The 20,915-nt window shown below is 34.4% G+C and overlaps 1 protein-coding gene across 2 annotated transcripts in view; it reads right to left on the reverse strand.

Moving 5' to 3' along the window:
* HGF (hepatocyte growth factor) overlaps nucleotides 1-20,915 on the reverse strand; it is a 60,759-nt gene that overhangs the window by 16,361 nt on the left and 23,483 nt on the right. For both annotated transcript variants that reach the window (XM_084896631.1, XM_084896630.1), the window contains 4 exons: nucleotides 20,218-20,336; nucleotides 7,623-7,797; nucleotides 3,780-3,907; nucleotides 764-866 (listed from right to left, as the gene is read on the reverse strand). In XM_084896631.1, the coding sequence (XP_084752757.1) occupies nucleotides 764-866; nucleotides 3,780-3,907; nucleotides 7,623-7,797; nucleotides 20,218-20,336 (525 nt within the window). The remainder of the gene's footprint in view (nucleotides 1-763; nucleotides 867-3,779; nucleotides 3,908-7,622; nucleotides 7,798-20,217; nucleotides 20,337-20,915) is intronic.

Raw genomic sequence — 20,915 nt, forward strand, 5'->3', positions numbered from 1 at the left:
TAAATTTATTACAAAAGAAAAGCAAAAATACCGTATATAAGACCATACTTGCTTATATAACACTAGAGGCCCTATGGACAAAATTCATGTGTGAGTAGCCCTCACAGCCCTGGCTGCCTCAGCCCTCAAAGCCCTAACTTCGTCTGGAAGGGAATCCAGAAAGCCGTCCAGAAGGTCACCTGGATGGTCGTTCCACTGTTCTACCTTTCGGTCAATTTGCATATTTGCTTTTCTTATTATAGATTGATATTCATATTTACCTCAGTAATATTAGTGAAGTCAAAATCTACATGGCCATAATAATCAAGTCATAAAAACTACACCTCTAACTGGATTTGTATGTACAGTATTTTCTGGCATATAAGACGACTTTTGAAACGAAACAAAGTCAACCAAAAATCAGGGGCAAAAGACCAAAATTGCACAAAAATTACCTGCAGATCTTGATGGCAAAGTAAGTCTTTTCTTTGAAGTGGGGGATAGTCTTATACAGCGAATATAGGCCTAAACCTATGTTTTAACTGTAAAATTAGGGGGTCGTTTTATACGCCGGAAAATATGGTACTGGTTTGAATTTCTTATTTAAAAGTTTGCTACTTAGAGGTAAAATATTAAATTGAGTTGCATGAATAATCAATCTAATGTTTTTGTTAGCTTATGATAATATATAATGGAAAGAAATAGCAATGCGGATACCTGCATATATCTATTACTGTTATCACTACATACTATATATTGTAAAAAAAAAAAAAAATGTACACACCGGTGTAAATCTTCCATGTTCTTATCCCACATTGAACATGTTAGTCCAGATCGTGTTTTGGATAAACTGCCCATATAATTTTTGCCATTTCCGCGATAACAATCTAAACATAAATATATGGGGGGGGGGGGGAAACTAGTGAATTCTAGGAAATACAGATAAAACAAAAACATTTTTATGAGCATATGCATTCATAAAAGTCATATACAAAATTAAATCTCTCTAAAATCTGTACAAACTAAAGTACTTTATTTTCAGCCAAATTTCTTTTTCATTAAAATGAGATTTTTATGCAGTAAACTGCACATTTTTAAAAAATCAAAGAAAAAATTAAATGAGTGGCTTTTAAGGACACTTAAAGTGGGAATTTTTAGAATGACATATATATTTCCCAACATTTTCTTCAGAAAAGAATGACGTAATGAACACTCACATACTCATCACATTTGTTGTAATTTAATTTTATCTTTCATGTGATTGGCATTCTGAGTCACCCAAGCCAGCTGTGTTTTGTTTGTTTTTAATATGTTGGTTTTAGAGAGAGGAAGGATGAGGGATAGAGAGATGCAAGAAACATCCCCATATGTTAGAGAGCACTGCCAGCTGCACACCACCTAGTAGGGATTGAGCCTGCAACCCGCAACCTGGGTATGTGCCCTGATTGGGAATCAAACCAGGAATAGAACCAGTGACCTTAGTTCAGGGGTCCATGCTCAACCATTTAGCCACAACATCCAGGCCAAGCCAAGTGTTTTGCAAATGCTCTTTAATTTCATCTTTTATTTTCTCATGAATAAAATCAAATTAAAGACAGGAATGTTGAATAGGTGATATTTTGTTCTTTTCAGAGTCTTTTTATCATTATTACTGATGAGTTTGATATCTTCTTTAAGTGGTGTAAAAGGAAAAAAAATTATTTTTCTATAACAACAAAAACAAAAAATGTTGAGACCTTTGAGACTGAATAAACATCCTACTGCCAAGTAATCATCACTTAATGGCTTAGGCATACTTTGTTTAATTTTGCATGGATTAGTTCTATGCTGGTTTTAAAATGGTTATATATATATATATATATATATATATATATATATATATATATTATTTCCCACACTTCTTTATTTATTAGTTGTCATTTTCTTGTAAATGAGTATTTTCTTCTCCCCTGCTCCTTCCATTTAGGTATTATTACTGCCAGTAATAGCAGTGGTTGTGGTAGCAATACTATCGTCAGTAGTAGAAGGAGTGATATAAATGTGGACTTATGAATTCTCTGAAGTGTATCTCACATAATCTAATAAATTGTGTTTTATCAACATTTATAAAGAAAGTCTGTAATTTAAGATTTTGTTTTTTAAACAAAATTATTTAATATCCAATTAGAAGAGCATTTATACATATGCTAATTCAGGTGTTGCAAGATTTAAGAAGAAAGTTCTAACTTATCAATCTATATGTGAAATTTATATTTTCTGGTATATGGAGAGAATAACAGCTACATTCTTATGAGTGTATGTGAGTGAGTGTGTGTGTGTGTGTGTGTGTGTGTGTGTGAGAGGAGGTGTATGTGCCCCCTTAGCTTGGCAATATCAAACAATAGCATAACAATGTTAAAATTTCACAGCTGTATGTTGAATTGTCTATTAAGTAGGACTTCATTTTTAAATTGCCCCACAGAGTCTGTGCTTTGTTTTAATGTATTATAGAAGAAACAATGCAATAAATGTTGAAATATTGATAAAAAAGATAAAGCATGGAATAATGAAAAGATCAATTTAAGGAGAGTTACATTCAGTCACGGCTGTGCTTAATTTGAGTATTTAGGTAAGTTATTTAAATTCTATAAAACTAACTTCTTTGTCTTTTAATTTGTGCACTTATTAGATATGCAGTGACATCTACTTCTAAAATACAAAAAATCAAAAAAATTTCATTTTATATTACCTGGTCTTTTAGTAAGTAATATATATGTAATGCACACAAAAGTGTCTTAATATACATCAGAAGCTTATAAAGCAATTGTTCTTTTTTGCCTCTGTGATCACAAAATTATCAGTAAGGGTTAAATAAACAAAATATGAATAAAAATCCAGCTAATACCAAGACTCCCTTAATCATTGGTTTCAACTTTATTTCCAAATGTCCTTTAACATCTGCCAAAGAACAGTGAAACTGACTGACAAGAGACTCATCCCCTCTCTTCTCTTTGCAACCGAGTTCAGATTTTTTTGTGAAAAATGTCACTGAGATAGAGAGTTAAAGATGGATGAGTATATATAGGAGAGTAAACATATGAAATGAAGCTTTAAATTTGGCTTGGACTTTTTAGAATAATTTAGGACTGACCATGACTCTCATAATTAAATTTATGTGAAAAAATAATTATTTAAAAATTAGAGCTCTCCATTTACTATATATTAACACATGCCCATAACCCAACATTATGAATGATCTTTGACAAATGACTTCTTTTTAAAATCTATTTCAATCTGACTTTTCTCTACCACTGCTCCTGAAACAATTACTTTCAATGGCATCTATGTTTTCAAGTATGATGGGCCCCCTGGCTGGCCAGGCCGGGGGGACTCCGCCCATGCACAAATTTGTGTACCGGGACTCAAGATAAAATATAAAATAGCCAAACCCCTCTTTTCTAACTGGAACGCTTTCTCTCTAGCACTCGCCACAAACTAACGTACTACCCGGACCTCGTTTTCACTTAGCTAGTTTTCTATTTACCAGAATTTAGTTTTAAGGGGTCAAAAAGTTTCGTTTTGTTTCCAAGGATATTTTGTTTCCAAGTTCAGTGCCTAGAACTGTGTCTGGCATTGGTATATAGGCAGATAAGTGAATAAACATGGAGCGAATGAATATGAAAAAGAAATCCAATTTTAGACTTGGGGACTTTGTTTGCTTTTCAGCAAAAGCAGTGCAGTGAGAATGAGCTTTTGTGCGCTTCCTTTAGGCAGTTTTCCTGATTTTAATCATGCCCATATTGCAAAATGTCAACTATTACCTTGTCCTCTTGACACGTCACATTTTGGAATTTGGGAGCAGTAGCCAACTCGGATGTTTGGATCAGTGGTAAAACACCAGGGTGACTCAGCCCCATCTGGATTTCGGCAGTAATTTTCTCTTAGGTCCCTATTGAGAATAAGCACGTTAATGTAAATTGCACTACTACACCTCTAGACCCCCCAGAATGGGTGCATGTCAGTAATTAGAGTTCTAAGTCTTAGTGTTCGGCTAGTTGGAACAATCTGGAGTTCAATATATGCTACGGACACTGCCCCGTTACTGAAAAACGTGCTGTCAGATGTCAGTATTCTTTTCCTCCCGCCAGCCTGAAGTTCCAGACAAACACTCCTGCTTCACAAAAGAGAGAACTGGTACCACTCACTTTATTCTTCTCACTCATTGTCAAGACTAGAACTCTCAACTATTACACATTTGAAAACTAAACTCTTATTTATTGTCTTTATGGCTCATATATAATGTGGAAACAACATGCATCTCTCTGGAATAAAGGCTATTATTAATAGTCATTAATTACTCATTAATTCGCTTAAATAAAAGTTTTGCCTAATCAAACATTTGCCATATAAAAACATCATACCTAATTATTCTTTGAACTCTGTCTTTTCTTGATTCATTTAACTTGCTACATATATTTATTTTAATTACGCATTACTTATTTCTTGACTCAGAGATGTTACCTAAATCTTCATAAATATTTTTGTAAAATAAAGACATAACTAAAACATAAAAACCTAACTATAGAAGTCATCAATATAGTATATGTTCATCTTTTATTTTACCAGTAACTTGTAAGTATTTAGAGTTCTCAATAAGGAAAAATTCTATACAAATATTCTCTGTCTACAAAAGTATTTTAATGCAAACCTTAATGTAAAGTTTGTTTCAAATAAAATCATGAATTTGTGACTTGCTTTCCTAAACATGTTCTCTAATTTGAAGCAAGTTTGTACTGTCTTTTCTTAGATCTGTGAATAATAATTTAACAAAATTGATATTCAATCTATTGAAGCCACATTATCTACATCACGTAGGTCCAATTAGAAGCACTGCCCTGGCTGGTGTGGCTGGGTTGGTTGAACGTTGTCCTGTGCACTGAAGGGTCACCAGTTCCATTCCCAGCCAAGGCATGTACCAAGTGGAGGGTTTCTTTCCCCGTTTGGGGCACATGCAGGAGGCAAGCAGTCAAGTGTTCTCTCTCACATTTATGTTTCTCTCCCTCTCTCTCTCTAAAATCAATAAAGACACATTTTTTAAAAGAACTATAATTTTATTGAATCAAAAATAAGCTATTAGAAACTGAGAAGTTCTTAAGGAAGAGGCTTGGGTTTGATTATAAAATCAACAATAATTTATCCAGTAAAAATACATCCTGTTACAAACTTCGTTAGTTAAGGTTATAATAAAAGTGATTGCCAATAGGTAAGGCCACAGCACAATAAGTTTTCATAGGTTATAACTATTCAAGCCTTTAGCCTTCTTATAAAATGATAAAATTATTAACTGGAAAGGTAAAGAAAATCTGTTATTTTTTTCAAACAATTTATATTTAGGTTTCAAAAATGTATGTCAGTACAAAATATGTGCATTAAATTTGCATAAATTTTTTTCAGTTCTGTAATTTCAGATAAAAAATTGCTTAGTTAAACTTAGGGCAAGATCATTAGAGTTCTAAGGCTAACAAAAGTCTTACTTTGGGCACACTTTAAAAATCAAAATCTAATTGCCAGTGAGGTTGAACATCTTTTCACATATCTGTTGGCCACTTGTATGTCTTCTTGGGAGAGGTGTCTGGAAATCTATATTATCTTCTTAACCAATGTCACCTCAAAAATTTTAATTAAAAAATTATTTAACACATACAAAAATCTGTATCTAGAAGCACCTCATTAATCTAGATTAAGCAAGCATGAGAGTCAAGGCGTGCCCAAATATTTTTCCTATGATCTTTCCCTTCACTTGAAGAATTGTGTACAGTTCCTAAAACAAATTAATTACTGTACGATTTATGTAGATTCATCCCTGGCACTATGTTTGAGTGATAGTTTTAAAATTGTCATTTGTAAGGAGTCTCAGTACTGTGGCAAATGGTGTTTAATGCAACCACAGACACCTGACTAGCACATTATTTTCTGCTAGACCATAAATATTAAATGTTTTATAAAAAAAACTCACTGGGTTTTTTTTGTTTTGTTTTGTTTTGTTTTGTTTTGTTTTGTTTTGTTTTGTATGTGAGTTTGGTTATCTTTACCAAATAAATAAATTAAGGAAAGATAACTTAAATTCTGATAAATAAACTAAGCTTTTGGTAATTTTTAATTGTGTACTGTGTGAATTACATTATTCTTCTTTTCTTACAAATAAATTTAATTGGGTATTGACACATACATGATTTCTTACTTGAGTATTACCAGTCTTAGAAGTTAACAGAAAGTGTGATTGGCACTGACAGTGTCTTCTCTATCTCTCTAAACTAATCTTTTTTCATATTCTTTGCTTTCTTTACTTTGATATTTATTTCTGAGGTGTGAAACACATAGGTCAGGAATAAAATGTATACTACTGTGAAAAAAAATGGTGGAAAATAAACCCAGAATAACAACTATACATTTGTTATTATAAAATAATGAAAAAACTCATAAGCGATGAATATTTATCATCTCAGTAAATATATTAAATTAACTTAAAAAGAAAAACATAAAATATCTCCCTTTTCCAGTAGATTGGCTGACTAGTGCTCAAAATTCTCCATCTTGAAATGCTAAGCTCTCTTATTAAAATCTAATTACATAAAGCCAATATATGTTATTTATAGGTGCTATTTCAGCAAGGCACTATGAATGACACGTGTGTTATAAATTTCAAAAGCAATCATTTTATGTTCCCCATAACAAGGTGGACCATTTAAAAACACATGGCATTGTGGCTGTGTCTGCCCAACAAGTCAAGTGGTGAAAAAAAGCAGCCCCAGAGAAGGCACATTCGACCAAATAATTGACATTCAAGGGAAGTTTCTTTGGCTAAATTCATCTAAATAAATGTTTTACTTCCCTGTTTTAAAAAGAAAATCTAGAAACAATATAAAATATTCATTTAACATTTAAAAGATAAGTTTGCTTCAAGGCCAAAAATTCATCAGTTCACAATATTAGCTGAAAATAAGGTATTCCTCTTTTTGCACGAGGAAAAGTATGTAATCTCACCTAAAGTAAATATAAAAATGTTAAAAAACACTAGTTTAAAATTTGACTGGTTTCTATTACCATTTATTGGTTTGTTAAATAGAGCTGCAGAAAAAAAAGCTAGGGCCCTATCAGTGGATAGAGCATCAGCTTGGGGACCAAAGGGTCCCAGGTTTGATTATGGTCAAGGGCATGCACCTTGGCTGCAGGCTCCTCTAGGGCCCTCATTAGAGCTTGTGCAGGAGGCAACCAATATGTTTTTCTCACATCAATGATTCTCTGTCTTTCCCTCTCTTTTCCACTCCCTAAAAAATCAATGGAAAAATGAAAAATACCCTTGTGTGGAGATTAACAAAAAAAAGAAAGAAAGAAAAGAACAAAACTGTGATTAGAAACCTGTATGTGTGCTTCCCAAAGCATGGTACATAAACCATCTGATTTGGAATTACCTAGAATGCTTGTTAAAAATGTATATTTGACCTAAGGAATCAAAATCTCTGAGTCGATTAATCTGCCTTTTGATTATCTCTAGCACACTAAAGTTTAAGGATCACTAACACAGAAATTAGTGAAAAGTAACCACCCTACCTCATTTTCCCAGAGCTTACTGCACTTTTATAATCTTGGCCGAATTTACTCACTTGCACTTGAAGTTTTCAGGAGTTATGTCATGCTGGTGAGGATACTGGGAATCCCATCGCTGACATGGAATCCCATTCCAAATGGTATTGACGGTTCCTCGATAACCTTCTCCTTGACCTTGAATGCATTCAGTTGTTTCCATAGGGACTCTGGTGTCATTCATAGTACTGTGAGCTATTGATTAAAAGAAATGCAAATTAATAAAATCTTTCAAACTGTCATCCTTCTGAGTGTTCATTTGCTTTGTATTACCCAGATATTTTGTCACATACATTTTTATAATAATAGTGGAATAAATATTAAATGTATTATTGCCGAAACCGGTTTGGCTCAGTAGATAGAGTGTTGGCCTGCGGACTGAAAGGTCCCAGGTTCCATTCCGGTCAAGGGAATGTACCTTGGTTGTGGGCACATCCCCAGTAGGGGGTGTGCAAGAGGCAGCTGATCGATGATTCTCTCTCACCGATGTTTCTAACTCTCTATCCCTCTCTCTCCCTCTCTGTAAAAAAAAATCAATAAAATATATTTTTAAAGATAAAAATAAATGTATCATTATTACTATCCCACTCCACCTAATGGAGCAATTAGACATGGTGGGCCCGCCTGTGAAATTTTTCTCCATATAAAACAGAATATTTTAGCTTGGTTTCATCTAGACCAGTTTAAAAAAGCATCAACTGGTAATTCTTAAATTTCCTGGATTTATCTACTCATGTTTTAACATTAGATATAAAATTACTCTATTTATTAATGTTTAAGTATCCCATATATGATTTATAATCACTTTTCTTTGGGACTTGAAAAACTTTTAGGAGCAATATAGTGATCAGGTAGGAAAATGAAAAAATACTTTGTTCTAAGTTTGGCCACTAAAAAAATGTTAGGAAAAGTAAAATTAATGTCAGTCTAGAGATTAAAGTTATAAAAAAAAAAAAGTCAACTTATCATTATGGCTATCTCCTTTCCAAATTTCCTTTCAAACGTCAAATAAGGTTGTTCTTGAAAAGTTCTTCAAGGCATTATTTTCCATATGTCACTATAACATATATGCTAAATGTATGTTTATGAATTAACTATATAATTATTCCTAAAATTAATTTGCTTAAATACATAAAAAGTTGGTAATGGTGTTAACCTTGGTTTTTCTTTAATAGTGTAAATATATTTGAAGCTGATGTGCTAATTTTTTTCTTTTTAATAAACTTGTTGCCATATAAAAAACAAATTAGTTGTTCTAGCTCTTTTCTTAGTCCAACTGTAATTCTTACAATTTTTTTATGACGATCATGAAAATTTCAGTAAGAAGTAAAAAAAAAAAAATTTAAATTTTTACCACAACTTGGACTTTATTTTTGTATTTAATGTTACTCAAACAAAATATAACTCAAAACATTCTGGAGCAACCAAAATTCATATCCCTTCACTAAACATACATAAAAATGTTTATGATTCAAAAGAAATTCAATGTAAACTCCTCAGTTACCTTTGCAATTCCAATAGCATTCAAGATACTATTGGATAAAACTCAATTTGACACCCTCCTGGACAGTTTAAAATTTGAATAAATGTCTTTGATTTATTCAATCAGGAATTAGATGTATCAGTTTTCCAAAGAAGAGGTCAAAATTAGAGGTCAAAGAAGAGGCCTTAGAGGCTGAGGATGTCTATAAAAGTGTTCCTTATTTAATAAAGTTTTTAATGGCTTTTCACTTTTATTTAACTTTATATTTTTATTACAAATAATTACTACTTCATGTGGCGAAATGTTTTATTTCATTAAATTCCATGGAAATTACATAGAGTTTGAAGCTATTCTATGAAGCTTTGTGAAAAAAGGAGGAAGATTAGTTAACAATCATCCCAAAGACTAGAATATGTTGTATATACAGATTTCTACAAATTTGCCTTTAATAACATCAGCTCATTTTTAAATGTTTTAATTTTTATGTACCTACTTTAAGAAAAAAAAAAGTGCCTCAGAATTATCCTAAGTTAAAAGGAAATTCAAATTGAGATGATAAAGTGGCTGAAGATTGACCCATAGACTGCTCATGGTTGATAGCTTAAAAAATGTTTACATATGTTTTATAAGAACAAAAATTAATAGGCAAGAGAAATAACTTGTATAAAAAAAGTTGATTCTAATTAACCAAGTCCTCTATGATTTTAATGTTTCCTAAAGTTCTTTCAAGAAATAGCAAATAAAAATGGATTTCATAGGTCCTGAGGAACAATATATATATATTTCATTAAAACAAATGCCACTAAGCTGCTATATTTTTGATGATTTGAGTTTATTGTTAAATTATGTGAGGAGACTATGGGGGAGTCTTTAAAGGATGATAACTCTAAAACAGATAAAAGATCAAGCTCATATTGACATATTTCACATATAGCTACAAAACTATATGTGACTAGAGGCCCAGTACACAAAATTTGTGCATGGGAGAGTGTGTCTCTCAGCCTGGCCTGCACCCTCTCACAATCTGGGACCCCTGGCTCCAAACTACTCAGCTGCCTGCCTGCCTGATCTCCCCTAACCACCTCTCCCTTGCCCTCACCACCGTGGCTTTTTCCAGAAGGACGTCTGGATGGTCCTCCAGAAGATGTCTGATCTAATTAGCATATTACCTTTTTATTAGTATAGATGAGAAAGAAGACCAAAAAAAAAAAAAAAAATGTCCTGAAGAATCCATAAATTTGTTAGCTTAGCATCTTAAGAAGAAAAGTTCTCATCCCCTCACTTCTTGGACACAAACTCCTGGATAGCAAACTTATGACCTTGGTCAGAACTTAGTGTCCTGACAATGGGAGGAACGGAGTTAGAGCTGTCAAAGCAAAAACACTTCTATTAATCTTTCCACAAACCTCTTTCTTCTTTGTATATATTATTTTATTTTTTTATTACTGATCCATTTTTTTTTCAAGGCTGAAACTATGGCTCTTTATTTTCAACTCTGACACACACACATACACACACACACACAAAACAACAACAATAACAAAAAAAAAACACCACAAACAACAACAACAAAAAACAAAACCATGCCCTGACTTAAAGGAAACCCATCTGTCACCAGGAGCATGGTTGAAAGATTCATATTTTTAAAAGGGAAATACAGCTGAAACTGGTTTGGCTCAGTGGATAGAGCATCGGCCTGAGGACTGAAAGGTCCCAGGTTCGATTCTGGTCAAGGGCATGTACCTTGGTTGCAGGCACATCCCCACCAGGGGGTGTGCAAGAGGCAGCTGATCGATGTTCTTCTCTCAATGATGTTTCTAGCTTTCTATCCCTCTCTCTTCCTCTCTGTAAAAACTCAATAAAATATATTTTTTTTAAAAAAGGGAAATACAGTACAGAATTTTTTAGAGAACAGTTTTTAAAGAAGTTTGGGGGGGGCAAAAAGTTTTAAAGCTATTTTGGCGGGCTTATTTCCCAGGCTCACGTATTACTCTGGCACTGTGAACATGTAACAGCAAAACGTAGTCTGAAAGAGTCCCCATCAATCACCTTTAGCTAGATATGGGTGCAACATATTATAACATATTTTACTAGGAACCTAGATTGAGTCTGAGCCAATCAGAGATTAACATGCGCTTCTTCTCCTTGAACAACAGTATCGTTTGCAAGAACAATTAAAAAAAGGGAATATGATATTAAGAGATGGTGAGGGATCTGGCCATTATTTGATAGAATTTCTAAAAGTGGCAGCAAATTCAGAGGGCTGTTTCCTCTACTACTATATGTGAATGTAGCCTCTCATTGTACAATTATGCCTGTGTGGAGATGAGAGAGCAAAATGTTATGCCTACTGTTTAATGTAAGATTAAATATAAAGTGCCACTTTTAGAGAGTATTGCATTTTCCAAGTAATTTTTCATAAGCACCTTTTACAAACTGACACTATTGTATTGTAGAAATGACCTAGAATCCTTAAAATGTGAAACAATACATAGAGCTTTAAACAATTTGAATTACACTGCTCTTTGTAAATGGGAGATAATTAACATAAAGAAATACCATAGTTCATTAGGAAATTAATACTGGGAAAATTAAAGGAGTAAGCAATTATATGATCATCAGAAAATATTAAGAGAATGATAATAGATAAAGGCTAGTAGAAAATAACTATTTTCCTAATTTGAAGGTAAATATATAACACCAAACACTTGATGGTTTTACTTATTCTTGTGTTTTTAATTCAGTGGAAATATTACCTATGATTTTAACTACAAACGAGCAGTATTGACATTTTACTTTACCTAAAAAGTACCTTCTGAAGTTAGTGCATCTGTATTTATCAACCATTTGACATTCAGCTGCTATAAGTAACCACATAGACAAAACTACATAATTCTTGTGGCAATGCATAAGAATAAATAACAAAGGCCAAAAAGATAAATTAGTACAAGATAGTTTTCATCAATCAATAACTCATGCAGCTTCCTAATCAATATTACGCAATGAGGACCATGATGAATGTTTTGTCCATAGATCCTTTAATGTGATATAAATGTTTGATCTTTGCTGCCTACATACATACTATTCAAACAAGATGATTTATTCCTGAACTGCAATAAAATATACTTCTTCAGCTGTCCTACTGTATAAATATCAAAACCTGGTTCAAAAACAAAACCAATGTTGTATGCCAATTACTCAGGGGAGGGCTATTCAATGTTAGGAAAGGTGTTCTTTTAGACTTAATACTTTCACATGACACCTAAATTAAGGGATGGATTTGAAGAGTCCCTGGAAGCCAAGTGAAGTGTGAAATAAGCACAGAAATATCCTCATATATTGGCGGAAACTGATGAAGTCTAGCCAAAGCAACATGTTCTTTAAATACTGCATTCCCACGTACACAAATATTTTTGCAAGTAATGTCTACCAAACTCATACCGAAACTACCCAGAACTCTTCTGAGAGTTCCTCACAAATAAAACATTTGCCAGAGACGTCATTAGCGATCGCCCTTCGGAGCAGATGCAAAGATATTTATAAGATCCTGGGTGGCTTATGAGAGAAAGAATGCTTTCCTTTCATGATTGGCATGAAATTTCCTGTTTGGAAATGCTTTACGGAAAACAACATTTGCTAATTAGATTTTTTTACTGTCCTATTAGAATATAATCAAATACAATGGGTACTTCTTGGAATGTTAATTTCACTTTGCTGGTGTGGCTTGCTAGTGGGGAACTTTAAGGTTTAGGAGAATGGACATTAATTGTGATGCAATGTGTGGAACAAACATCTGCTTCCCCTCAACCAAAAAAAGCAAACAAAAAAAAAAAAAAACCAACTGAACATCAACAGTAGAACACGATGACTAATAAATTTGATCAGTTTTCTCTGTGAAAAGCTAGCCAAATCTATGCAAAAAGACCGCATGGCCCTGATAGAGGTCCATGGCAACTGAAGAATTCTAATGCACACACATGTTACAGAGAGCCACCCCATGGTGCTATAAGACTTACATGGACAATAAGTAAAGCCTTACATTTACATTTCCCCTGCGCACCCCAAAACTTGGTTTCCCAGTGGTGATAAGCTATTGCTGTTCTTTTGACTACAGTGTGAAGAACAAATTGCTTCACAGGCCCTTACACCAAGACTTGCTTATTCTTCTGACTAGTTCCATCCACCCACTTCTTACTCCCAGCTATTGAAGAGCAACTGAAATGCAGGCTCTACTCTATGATGGTCCCTGGAGATTCAGAACAGTGTGTTAAAGCTACTCGCCTGTCAACAAACTTGTATTCTTTGGGGCCACAAAAGACAGGACCAGGCTCAATGTAAATTTAAAGAGTTTCTCGTTTTAAAATTGACGTGGGAAACTAGTATAAAGACCTCCAAAGTGCAAACCTCAAATTGCTTGCACGTTTGCTTTCCATGTGAACCTACAATTCCTAACTGAAACTTTTCCCTGGACTTTATCCAAGCCTTTTCTGGTATAAAATGCTCAAGAGACAAGACTTTCTTCAATTCTATACTCAGTTCTCCGTAGATGACTTGGAAAAAAAAAACCTTGAAGTATAAGATATTTCCCTTGAGAACAGTATTGATAGTATTGTTTTTTCCTGACTCAGACTACAGTAAGGATATTTTATTCCTATGAATCTCTGCCTGGCGTTAGATGGACTAATAAAATTCAGAGAGATTACCAGCTTTCTTTAAGAAAGAAAATAACTTCAGTGTGTTTGAATGTAATTTTAAGAAATTATATTCTCAACATACAAACATACTGAATTGTTAAAGGTAGATATTCTCTTAAAATGATATCACTGTATATTAGTTATTAGGAAGGAGGGTTCTTTTCATTAATGACCAATGGCAACATAACTGTATGAGCCTGTGCAGGCTGCCATAACAAAATACCACAGACTGGGTGGCTTATACAATAGATGTGTATTTTCTCACAATTCTAGAGGCTGGTTAGGCCAAGACCAAGGTGCCAGTCAATTTGGTTCCTGGGTTGCATATGGCTCATATGGTAAAGTGAGAGAATAAAAGAGATCTCTCTTCTTCTACTTATAAAGCCACTACTTATATGGTGAAGTGAGAGAATAAAAGAGATCTCTCTTCTTCTACTTATAAAGCCACTAATTCTTATTTTACTTTATTTAACCTTAATTACATCTAAAAGCCCTATCTCCAAATACAAATACATAAAGGGTGAAGATTTCAAAATATGAATTTTTGTGGGGGAGGGACAGAATTCAATCTATAATAATATTTTTAATAGAAATCCTAGCTACCAAAGACCTGCCTAGTTTAGAATTCTGAAGTGGGAAGTTTTTCAACAGATATAAAATTTCAGTTATGCAAGGTAAGTAAATTACAGAAATCTACTGTACAACATAGTACATATAGTTGACAGTACTGTACTGTATGCTAAAAAATGTTGAGAGAGATCTCACTTTGTGTTTTTACCACAATAAATAAAAAATAAATAAATAAATAAATAATAAATAAATAAAAGGGGATGACAGAAGGAAACTTTTGAAGGTGATGAATATGTTTATTACCTTTATTTGTGGGTATATGGATGTGTTTAAACCCATCAATTAAATATGTGAAGCTTTTATATCAATTAAAACTGAATAACGTTAAAAAATAAAATGGTCTGGACACTTACATATCTAGAAGTTTAAAAAACAAGGAAAAGAAGCAGAAAGAATAAAAAAAATGAGGCAACTCATGAAAAGTCTTGTCTATTTTGTCTGTAAGGTAAAGACCATCAAGACAACCAGCAATAAAGGGGCAAAAATTAGGCCAGGGAAACAAGAAACCTAAGGATGAGTCGATGAGGTAATGGGAAGAAGGTACAAAGCAAATTTCCTGGTAGACAATGTCTGACAGAAGCTAAATTTTCATATAAAAATCAAGAAGCATAGAAGGAATTCCAAGAAACACAAAAAGAAAATTAAAACTATCAGTTTGTAAGAAACTAATACTCATTAATGCAACAAATATTTGTGGAACTACTACCATGTGCAAGACAAAGCAGTAAGCACTATGGATACAAAAAGAGTTATGGTCCTTGTTCTGTAGGGGCCTGAAAATCTTGATAGTGCTGTTAACTAAAAAATTTCAAAATTAAGTATAAAAACTGGATTCTAAGAAGTACATGGAAAGAGAGGCTGATGATGCTATAAATATATATAAAGGATTTGACCAACTCAAGGACATTGAATGAAGAAATGATAACTGCGTTGAACTTGAAACCCGTGGAGGAAGATAAAATTGTTCAAGGCAGAGGAAATGGCAGAGGTGAAGGAACTATTATGACCATATGGAAAATAATGAGGTATAAGAAGGAAACTATTCTGGATAGAACGAAGAGCATGGAGAGAAATGTGGTAGTACATGAGGCTAGAGATAGCAAGAAGTCTGTTAACAGCTGATTTAAATAATCCATGAGAGTTCCTGAGGGACATCAACCACAACAGTTTTTCAATTGCCAGAGAACTGTTCAGGTTCAGTTCAGAAAAATACAATTAGTGCCAACAAATATTATTATTTCTTCCTTTAAAAGAGTGAATAACCTGTGTATCAGAATATAAAGTTATTATAGGGGGGGAAAAAACATAAGAAAAATCAGTACTTCATTTAGGCACTATATAGGCCCTTCTATCTTACATGTTTGCAATGTTTTAAAAGTTCATATCCCCGGCAATCGGTTAAACATGATATTGCTAGAATATGTGGGGCTGCTGTCGATGGGTAGACACCCTGTCCTGAGGAAAGTGGTGTGAAGGAAGACTGGGTAGGCCTGTCCTGGACCACCCTGGCTCACATTGGTCAGGTGACCAGCAAAGCTCATTCTTCATGTTCAGTGATACACTGATAGTAAGATTAGAAGGTTGGGAGCAAAGTGACAACATATGTGTGGTTCATTCAGCTTTTTAACATATGAAAGTAACTGAGCAGTATTCAGTCCTTGGCTCGGAAAGGTGGATATCCGAATGTCAAGGCAATGTCAGCTTGCACTTCACTAGTTCGTGCTCACCCTCCGAAATCGCAGTTTTATCAGCAGTCTTGGTCTATTTTGTTCACTTCTACATCCTGAGAGTCTAAAAAGCATTTGGCATATCTGCTCTGCTCTGTAAATTCTTATTAAATAAACCCTATAGAAAAGAGACAGACAACCTCTTTGTGTTCTCCATGTATTCCCTGGAATTGCTGTTATGTCCAAGGCTTTCACTTCCACTAGTAATTACTCATGACTTTGTATGAGCTTCAGAGAGAACTGAACTTAGATGTGCTATGAGCACACACATCCATCACCTGTATTTCATTATAAGCAAAGTTAAACTTATCTTTCTCTTCAAAATTTTAACTTTCTCAAATATTCTTCATCTACCCATTGATATAGGATATATTTTAGACATTTCTCAATCCCTACATTATCTCCCACTACATCCAATTTGTTTCTATCCTGGACATTATACCTACTTGGTATTGTTCACATCCTCCCTCACCCTGTTATTCTCACAACTTACTGCCTTAGTTCACATTTCTCTTTATTTCTAATTGGCCTGTTAAAATAAGAGTGTATCAGAGCCGCCTGCCTCCTTCCTCAGCCCTCTCCATGCCAAATACTTGGAATGTATAGTAATTCTTTAAGATCAATGGTCTTCTAATGTTCATTTTTTTTCTCCTGTTACTAAAGGAATTTTGAAAAATCATTCATATTTCCTCTTATGTTTTTAAGTTGGCCTCTTTATTTTTTATGGTAAGCTTAAATAGTTACAAAATATGTGATTTCTAGCACATATATTGACATTTTTTAGACAAAAAAATTTCATATAATTTTTAAATGAATTTCGTAGACTATAAATACCGCAGGGATTTGATACCTACCTGTTTCTTATTAAAAAGTACATCAAGTTCTTTTCTCCTTCAATCATCTTTCCATTCCACTTTACCCTAAAATGTTATTCTAATGGAATTCATTTTCTTTTATGTTGGAGAGTCTTTTATTCCTTACCCCATTATCCTTTTCTAAAATATTTTAATATATTAAAATTGAGTTTTTTAAATTTCTTGTGACCACAAGATTCTAAGAGATACACACATTCATTAAACACATACACACACACACACACACACACACACACACAATGTGTAAATGTATATATAGGTATATATTCTGGATAGACAATACACCATATATAATAAAAGGTTAATATGCAAATCAACCGAACTTTAGACCAACTGGTCGCTATGACATGCACTGACCACGAGAGGGCAGACACTCACTGCAGGATCTGCCCTCTGGTGGTAGCACAGCAGCGGTTGTGGGGAGTGGACCTAAGCTAGCAGTCAGACATCCCCTGAGGGCTCCCAGACTACTGGAAGGTGTAGGCCGGACTGAGAGGACTCCCTCCTGAGTCCACGAATTTCATGCATGGAGCCTCTAATATTATATAATGTAACAAGAGTTTAAAAGTTTCCCTTAAACTTTAGAAAGGATAGGTGACATATCAACTTTATTTTTTTCTTCAAACATATTAAAAACTCAGAATGAGTTCAAGAAATTGGGACTGAGAGATAACCAGGAAGCTCACCTAAGAATCAAATAATACAAATAAAAAATATGATAATCAATATTCTCTTACAAGCAGTGCGTGTGAACCTGTGTGTGGTATATAGAATGCAATTATGGCCCCGAAGATTCCCATCCACTGCTGTACACACTGTATAACTGAATGTGGGTGTGAACATTATGGAACCACTCCTGTGATTAACTTATTAGCTTATATTAGCTTCATAAAAAATGAAGTGAATTTGCAGATACCGTTAAGGTCCCTCATCAAAATCAACTTTAAGTTAATTAAAGAAAGACTACCTTAGATGAGCCTTTCGTAATCAAGTAAGCTTTTAAAAAGAGGGTATCAGGGTAAGAAGCTTTAAGGAACAAAGACCTATTCTGTTGGCTTTTAAGAGGTAAACTGACTTATTGTGGAGAGGATCACATAGTAAGAAACAACAGGCCCTCTATATGAGCTGAGGACTTCAGCACTATAACCACAAGAAACTGAATTCTGCCAATAACCAGTGAACTTGGAAGGGAACCCTGAGTCTTAGATGAGACTGTAGTGCTGGCAAGCATCTGGATCACGGCTTTGTGAGATCCAATACCAAGAACCCACCCAAGTCATGCCTGCACTGATGACCAACAGAATCTATGAGATATTAAATATGTATTGTTTTAAGCCATCAAATCATTTTTGTAATTTGTTATGCTGCAATAGAAAACTAATACACAATTGAAATTTGATTTTGCATTATAGGCTTTGCCAAACTAATACCAAATTTCTTGATTCTTGCATTATAAGCTTTATTATATATTGAAGCCAAAATATTATGAAAGGATATTCATAAAACATTATCTCATACTTTGCAGAACTCCAAGTGTCAACTTTTATTCATTTTATATAATTTTATATACTAAAGCTTCCCTGTAATAAATTATTTCTAAAATATTTCCAAAGCTCAGAAGAGTATTTTAATTTTAACATTAGGTTTGACTCACTTCTACCATTTTCTTAGAACTAACATCCTATAAATCCTACCCTCTGTTTAACAAAGCCATCAGAATTATTGAATGCTACTTGCATAATTAGTTGACTTTTCCTCAGACAGAAAGAAAGAACATATAGTTAGGAAGTGTTACATTCATTCCATTCCTCTCCTCTCCTAATGTCCTTTAAAAATAGCCAATGGTCAGTTGGGAAAATGAAGAGGAGAGCAACATGTGGATATTTTAATTGGGGGGGGGGTGCGTAATCCGTTGAAGGGTGAATGTGCAGGTAAGTATGCTTGTGTGTATGCCTAGAACACACAAAAATTGGAAGAGACAATTTATAAGTGTACCTAAAACACAAAAAAATGGAAGGAAAACAATTGTTTTGTTATACCTAAAATGGTCTAGAATGATGGAAAGAATAACAAGATTTTAAAAGTCAACAAGTGGAACTAATACAATCTATACAGAGAAAAACTGTCACAGGAGTAGTCTTTTATTTTAAAGGACCGAGCAGATGACTAAATTTCCTTGGAACATTGTGTTCACATTGAGAGCCTCCAGATTCTGCAGTTACTTCATCCAGACATGGCCCCTTTCTATGGGCTTTGATTTGTCCAAAACACTTCCTTTTATTAGCAGGTCTAAGTGAAGAGAGATTTACCTTGGCAGTATCATACTGTGGATAACACCGAATTAGGTTTGTTCAAAGGACTATCCCCATCCGCTTTATAATATCAAGTCAATTATATCTTTATTACATCTTACTAAATTTATGCAATTCTACTGGTCTTAAAGCCTTTTAGGATGCAGCTGGAAAAAAAAAATAAGACCCATCTGTACTCATAGAAATAAAAGCATATCTATATCTAATTATTATTCATTAGTATTATTTTAGAAAAGAGTAAAAATGATGTGAATGAACCATGAAGGAGAGGACCAAACATACAGATACCACAAAGCAAGTGAGAAAAGAAACTGTTTACCATAAATTCAGAGAGTGGGAGTGGGTGAAGTACAGTGTGGAGAAAAGAACTGTAGAACTACTAAAAGAGGCTGAAAGAGAATGTAGGTTGTGTACAAGGACAACCTTGGGGACCAGCTCCCAGAGATTAAAGATTTATTATTCATCACTGCAGCTTCTGTCATTCACCAGAGGAGGTTCACAGTGAGCTGACAGTCAATGTAACATCTGGGGAGGGAAGGATATAGTATGGGAAGGTAAGAGTCTCAGGTCCTAGCATTTACAGTCTAATGACATTATGACGCTGCATATAATCTCTGATCTTTTTCCCCTTCTGTGGATTTTTTTTCCCCCTTGATGACATGAGAATGGTTAGGCCTTTTGACAAGTCCAAATGTTTTGTGTGTATGTGTGCAGTTGCGTATTTCTCTCAAAATAACGGATTGGGTAGGGTTATGTAACACGTTTTTAAAATATTAAAACCTACACACATTAAAGCATCAAGTAAAATAGTTGTTAACCTGTCTCACTAATAATCACCTGCTTCGATTCAATCTGTGGGAGGAAAAGGAAGCAATAAATTTGACCCTAACTTACCACACATTTTAATTGCACAGTACTCCCAACGGGTGTCAGGGTCAAGAGTATAGCACCATGGCCTCGGCTTGCCATCAGGATTGCGGCAATAATTATCATCAAAGCCCTTGTCGGGATATCTGCAAACCACACCAACAAAAGTGTCACGTAAATCTGCCTGGAAACACCTCCCAGCCCCCAGCTCACAAAATAACTTCTGATTCAGCTCAGATACAGCTAGCTGGGGGGAGGGGGGGGGGGGGGATCTGTGTTTTACCTTACAAGGACTGCTAATCATGGACTGTTGAATCTATTAACTTACATCTTCCACCCGTATAGAGTACCATCACCTTTACTAATAAGTTAAGTCCATCGGGTACCTGTCTACCACTTGAGGTCCAAAACCTAAACCTCTTTTCATAAAGCCCAGTTAATAACAGATTGCATAAGCATGACCTCGTGTAAAATACTCATTAAAAAAATAGGTCTAATTCCATGGCAGGCTTTAAGTTTAAAATAAAGGTAGGATTCGAGAGCTGTTACTAATGATGGGTCCATTCTGGAACCAGAGCCTTTCTAGGTCATGCCCTCCCCTCCCCTGGAGCAAGAGAGAAATTCCATCACACCCCTTTCTCCCTACCCCCCTCCCTTTCAATTAACTGGGGCCTGCATTGGTGACTTGATTTTAATTGCTACCATGTCCCCTCTGCTCTCACTTG

Source organism: Pipistrellus hanaki, assembly GCF_964339955.1.
Source record: "Pipistrellus hanaki genome assembly, chromosome: 10".
NCBI classification, from domain to species: Eukaryota; Metazoa; Chordata; class Mammalia; order Chiroptera; family Vespertilionidae; genus Pipistrellus; species Pipistrellus hanaki.